Genomic DNA, 6,513 nt, shown 5'->3' on the forward strand with positions numbered 1-6,513 from the left:
GTAGGGAAGTGAAGGAATTGAAGGAAGGCATGATGGAGTCAGGGAGGACTGGTGGCTGCGAGGGTGAGAGCTGGGGACCTGGCCTAAGGTGTGAGCAGCAGGGAGCAGAAGGAGCAAACCCATCTGCCCTACTTGTGGCAGCAGGAACCAGCCCTGGCGGCCCTGAGACGGCTTCTTCTGACAGCAGGAGGAAGAGGCTGCAGTGCCTGGCTGGGAAGGCGCTCTCTTCCCAGATGCCTTCCCCCACTGCTCCCGGCTGTTCTGACAAGAGCAGAACAAGTTGCATCAGCAGGAGGCTGGCGGCTGCACACAGATGAGCTGGGTCCAGACTTGACTGAGGCAGGGACATTCCTGGAGGAGGAGGGATTCAACAAAGAATGCCGTCCACAGCTGGCCTTGAGGAGGGGTTTGACCGTCCCGGGCCGGTGTCACTGGCGGCTTTACAGGCCTCTGTGCTATGTCCTGTGGATCAAGGGAATGAGATGTACGGGCCATATCTGATGAGGCCTTCTGGGGCAGGGCTGTGTCCTGGGGGCAGGCTGGGCAGTGTGGCCCAGCGGCAGTGTGCCCACCGCCCCCGCAGGGGCCCAGAGGGAGAATCTGGCTCCCCATTTGAATATGTCTGTTTGTGGACTGGCCTCCTACTGGCACCAGGCATCGCCAGCCACACCCTCCGCTTCACTCTCTTGGCTTCTGTGACACTCACTCATGACCATCATAGGTATGATTTATTGAGCTCTTACTATATGCCAAACGTGGTATGTAATCTTCACAACTGTCTGGGAAGTAGGTCTTGTCATTCCTGTTATGTATGAGGAACATGAAGCCTCAAGAAATTACAGGACGTGCCCAGGTCACACAGATGTAGGATCCAGGTGTGACCCAGGCTTTCCAGACTCCAGGACCCATGGTCTCCCCTGCACCATACACTCCCCAGTGCCTCTGACCTCTCTCTCTCTCTGTTTGTCCTCAGTCTCCTCTGTCGGCCCCTCTGTGTCAACCTGCTCCTTACATGGTGGTGTTGACAGGATTCTGTTCAGGGTTCCCGTCTCTTCTCGCCCCTTACCAGAGATTCTTAATCTCAAGTCAGCAGATGCCCTTGACTTTGGGGATTCTGTGACCTTCTACAGTAGGGTGTACACTGTAATGTGTGTGTGCCTGTGTGTGTTTGTGAAAAGAGAAGCTATAGCTTTTCTTATAGGAGACAGACTGAGGTTTTGTTAGTACTTGATTTTTTTTTATATATATGGCTGGGGAAACACGGAAATGCCCAAATCATATTGTGGTCCTACTTTCCCTTAAATTCCTGAAGGGGCTCTGCCTCAGGACAGTGACAGTTGGGGAAAATAAAATAGAAGCCCTGGGCCGTTGATTGCGCCGGTTCCCACTGCTCCAATGCAGGCTGACTGGGGCTTGAGACCCAAGCGCAGGCAGAGACCAGGATGCTGTTCCCAGGGGTCAGGCTCTACCTCCACGTACTCCCTGCCCAGGAACGGGTGAGGGTGGGAGAGGCAGAAGCTTTACCCCCCCCCCCCCCCCCCCCCCCACCCCCCACTGAAGCTTTTGTCAGATTCTCGGAGTGTAACCTCCTACAGTTTCACACGGTGGTTACATCCGGGACTTTCGGCGCTTGGGAAAAGCCGAGAGACATGGTTTCAGAGATGGCATCTCATGTCACGGAAATACCCAGGTTCTGAGGTTGGGTCCAGCTCTGATTCTCCAGCTGTGTGTGCATCGTGGGCAGGTCTCCTCTGTGAAACGGGGTGTGGGACCCTTACCTTCGACTTCTGAGCGGGGAAGAGCAGTGACGATAATATATGTTGTGGCAGAAAGAACACCCATCTTGGAGTCAGGACACTGTGTTTGAGTCTTGGCATAGCCCTTGCATCACCTTGAACATATTGCTTCATCTTGAGTCCGTCCCTGTGAAGTTGGTGAAGGTTGATGAGATGTAAATAATGTCTGTGAAAACTAGCCTGGAGCCTGGCACACCCCCGGCTGTGCCCATTCCTGGCTCTCCCTCCCCCTCCCAAGCAGCCCCTGCGCTTTTTCGTCCTCAGGTGTGTGTGGGACAGGCATGGACAGGAACCCCAGGTGGGGCACTGTTGGGGCCTGCCAGGCTCTGGAGAGGGGACAGGGGCTGTGCCTCACCTGGCACAGGCTGGCACCTGCCATTCCTTTCGGTCCACATCTGGGCCTCCCAGCAGGGGCTTCTCCCCAGCTCTGTATCAGACCTAGGCCCTTTCTCTACCCTCCCCTTTCCTACCGGGTCCTGGTGTCCCTATCTTTACCCCCTTGCACACGCACCTCTCCTGGACACAGAGGGAGACACAGGAGCAAGACGGACTGGAGGCTGCTCTCAGTCTCACAGTGCTGGGACACAGGGAAGCTGCTCCAAGAGCCTACGCTGGGAGGACAGATCGACTTGACCAGAGAACGAGATGTTGCCACAGAGGTGGGGAGACGTGCGGAGGTGTGGCTGGAGCAGAGTCAGCCCACAGAAGGCAGTGGAAGATAAGCCAAAGGCGTCCTGACCAGAGGGGAGCTCTTTGTTGCTGCTGAGAGCAATGGAGGAGCCTCAGGTGGACTTCATGCCCCCTTAACTCTCACGGCCAGGGGCTGTGCTGGGCTACAGACATGGATCCGGTGTGACCCTCGGCCCTGCATGGCTTAGGGTCACGATACACCGCTAACGATGGTGATGAAAACAGCCGATCGGGTGGCTGTGAGCTGGCACTCAGCGTGAATTACCTAATTCCCGCAACAGACCTTAAGATAAACCCTGATAGTATCCTGGCTTACCCAGAGGAAGTGGTGAGCTCCTTGCCCAGGGTCTCCCCACAGTGAGGGACTAGAGCCGAAGCTGCATCCAGTCCGTTCAGGCTCCTATAACAAAACGCCACAGCCTGGATGGCTTATTAACAGCAGGCGTTTGTGCCCACCATTCTGGAGGCTGGGAAGCCCAGGATCCTGGCACTGGCAGAGCTGGTATTTGCTGAGGGCTGCCTGGTTCCTAGACTGCCTTCTTTTTGGTATGTCCTCACTTGGTGGAAGGGGCAAGGGATCTCTCTGGGACCTCATCACTTCCTAAAGGCTCACCTCCTAATACCACCACCTTGACTTTGGGGACGTAGGGGGAGGAGGGTTACCTTCAAACCATAGCAGATATAACTCTATATTCTATCACTTCCCAAAGGTTAGAGGTCATTCATGCCTTGGGAGGAATGGGTCCAGGAAAGACGTGAGGAAGAAGGATTTGCCGAGTCTTAAAAAATAAGTGGGGTGGATGAGGTGGGTAGATGTGGGAAGCCATTGGAGACAGAAGGAGCGGCACAGCAAAAGCATGGAGTCGTGAGTGAGCAGGTGGGGACCTCGGGTGGGTGGAATGGAAACGGGGGGGCAGACGACTTACTGGCTGGAAAGCTCAGGTCTGTGGGCAGTGGCGGTATGAGCTGCTTTGTACATAGAACGAGCATCTGGCAGAGAGGACAGTGGTTTCGAGGCAGAGGCAGCCCATCCAGGCACTCATTACATGTTTGTCCACTAAATGGATGGAATTTAATAATTACTGTATGTTCCAGTCACTCTGCTCGACTCTGGGCTCTGAGCAGGCAACAACACAGATGCTGTAAATGGCCAGCTGTTAGGGTAGTCCCGTTGGAAGATGATGAGACCCGGATTTCCGTGAAGCAGTGTGTTTGGGAGGAAGGGGTGGGTCTGTGGGGTTCTAAGAAGATAAAATCAAAAGAACTAGATGACCAGTGGGACAGGGTGGGCTGGGGAGATGAAGACTCTGAAGTCGAATCTGAGATTTCTGGTTCATTGGAGGGAGCACAGGAGGAGCAGGAGCAGATGTGGGGAAATACGTTAAATACGTCATGTACATCCCCATGACAGAATCCTTAGGAAACATACATTTGATGTCTGTAACATTTATTTCAAGAGATGTATTGTTTAACCAAATCTCTGTTATACACTTCTGTATTTTTTTCAGGTTTTTCACTCTTATAAATAACACTGTATTAAACAGCTTTTTACAGAGGTCTTCGCCACTCAGTCATCGGTATGAACAGCCTTGAAGCTTTTGTTTCATATTCAGATGGCAGTGTAGGCGAGTTCTACCTCAGCTCAGCACTGCAAGCTGAGAGACACACATAGGTGAGCGCACGCGCACACACAGGGTGGGGCAAAAGCAGGTTTACAATTGTGAGCACACAAAACGGAGTTTATTCTTGTATTATCATTTGTTAATTATTGTATTTTCCATACAAATAACTGTAAACTTACTTTTGCCACACCCTGTATTTTAGAGGATAGAAATAGTATCTGGTTACACAAATTTGCATTTTTATCTCTAATGAGTTTTTCATGCTTACTAACCTTATTTTATGTTCTTTTCCCATTTTGGGGGGGTCTTGTTGACTTTTTATGAATTTTTAAAATGTGTATTATTTATGACAATTTTTCCCACTTCTTTGTTTCCTTCCCAATTTTTCTTATTATATTTTTTATGAACCAAAGCACTCAAAGTGTTTACAAAGTCAGAATTCATTGACCTTCTTCTTCATTTCTAACATTGCACTAGTGTTTAGGAAGCTCAATGATAAAATATGCATCTAAATTTCCTTTTCCCTTCCCTTTTAGCAGGAGAGGCAGTGAGTGGCTCTTTTTTTCCTAAGTAGCAAATTTTCAAATGTCACTTGCTGAGAAACTCGCCTTGTTCCCACGGACGGTGCAGCTTCCCGTCACATAACCTAAGCGCGTGCATGCAGGCTGACCTGCTTCTGGGCTGTCTTGGCTCATCGATCTTTGTGTTGGTTCTTAGACATGTGTCAGTGCTTTAATCATTGCAGACTTATAATATACTCTCATATCTAACTTTTAAATTTATCTGTTAAATATTTGGATGGGTTTTTAGAATCCTTTTGGTACATTTCAAAAAAGAAATCCTATTGGGATTTTTCTTAGAATTAAGTTAAGCCTACTTTAATCTGGGAGGAAGTGGCATTGTGTTAATATTCAGCCTTCTCATCCAAGATATGGCTTGTCTCCCTTTTTTTTTCAAGTAATTTTTTAGATCTCTCAAAGGATTGCAGCTTTTTTTTTTCCTTTTTACTACAGATCCCACATACTTAAGTTTATTGATCAGTATTTGATTATTTTTTTGTTCGGATTGCAAATGGGATGTCTTTTATATTATATCTAGTGACTTTCCTATTGGAGTACAGATCCTGTTACTAAATTATTTTACCCATTAAGTTTATTGATTCTTTTAGGTTTTCTAGGCAAATAACAAACTCCCTGCAAATAACAGGCTGGAGCCCCTGGCGTGGCGATGCCTCCAGTCTGAGGGCTGGTCAGAGTTCCTCCAGCAGTACTCAGGAGCCCCGCTGTAAGGGTGGTAAAGAGCGGATGCCAAGTTCAGGGCTTCCCTGGGCTGGGGCAATAGGGAGGCAGTGGGCAGGGAGTTGACTCATGAGAGGGCAGCTGAAGTGTATGCTTCAGGGTCTTGAACAGAAAGGCAGGGCTGAGGCCTAGAGGGAGGGAGCGTGAGGAGGGGCAGTGGTGGCCCTGGACTGCACACGGGATGTCAGGTTTCAGAGCGGAAGCCGGTCCTGTATGGTCCTGAGATCACGGAGGGAAGAATGGTCCCATCTTGCAGTTACGGGAACTGAAGCTGAGAGAGCTTGCCACGTGACCACCAGCCTGGTCAGTGGCAGGACTGGGCCTGGAGTGTTGTTCTGGGTCCCGTACTAGTTGACATTCTGTCTTTATTTTTCAGGTTCACGTTAGAACAGTTGGCTGAGAGCCAGGAGAGACAACACAAGGGAAAGGAGGCGAGCCCAGCAGAGCAGATAGGAGAGAGAGGGCAGGCTCCTCCTGGGCCCCTTAGTAGCTGCGCAGGGTGGGGGCCAGCTGGGCCGTTGGGTCTTGCTGATGACCCAAGAACCCCCTCAGGCAGAGCAGCTCGCCTGAGCGTCCCACACCCTCTGCTCTGCCATGCAGCTCACTCTGGACCCTCATAACCCACTGTGGCACCACCATTTGCTCACTGTTCCCACCACACACCCTTGTCTCTCACACATTCCGCGTCCCCAGCACACACCACGTCCTCCCACCTGCCCCGGGTCCTCCAGTACACGTCACGTCCCCCACCTTGTTTCTCATTTGCCTTTGCCTGTAAACACTGTGAGTCCCGCCACTCACATAGTCCCCTCACAGCCCTGTGCCCAGCTCATGCCCAGCTGTGCTGTGCCCACAGAGTGCATCGGACGGCTTCTGGAAATCTGTGGCCACTCGAGTGCCCAAGGAGCCCCCTGAGATTCGTATCCTCAACCCGTATTTCATCCAGGAAGCTGCCTTCACCCTCATCGGACTGCCCTTCAACAATGGCCTCATGGGCCGTGGGGTGAGAGGCTAGGCCAGGGGAGGGTGGGGAACTGGGTCAGAAGGACCTTGGGAAGAAAGGACAGGCTGACGGGGCGGGGACGGGGGAACGGGGAGAGGAACGGG

The 6,513-nt window shown here is 51.4% G+C and overlaps 1 protein-coding gene across 4 annotated transcripts in view; it reads left to right on the forward strand.

The window, feature by feature from the left end:
- ST3GAL3 (ST3 beta-galactoside alpha-2,3-sialyltransferase 3) overlaps positions 1-6,513 on the forward strand; it is a 150,423-nt gene that overhangs the window by 138,892 nt on the left and 5,018 nt on the right. For all 4 annotated transcript variants that reach the window (XM_006762621.2, XM_015563191.1, XM_006762622.2 and 1 more), the window contains one exon: positions 6,263-6,409. In XM_006762621.2, the coding sequence (XP_006762684.1) occupies positions 6,263-6,409 (147 nt within the window). The remainder of the gene's footprint in view (positions 1-6,262; positions 6,410-6,513) is intronic.

This window comes from Myotis davidii, unplaced genomic scaffold, assembly GCF_000327345.1.
Source record: "Myotis davidii unplaced genomic scaffold, ASM32734v1 scaffold458, whole genome shotgun sequence".
In the NCBI taxonomy this organism is placed as follows: domain Eukaryota; kingdom Metazoa; phylum Chordata; class Mammalia; order Chiroptera; family Vespertilionidae; genus Myotis; species Myotis davidii.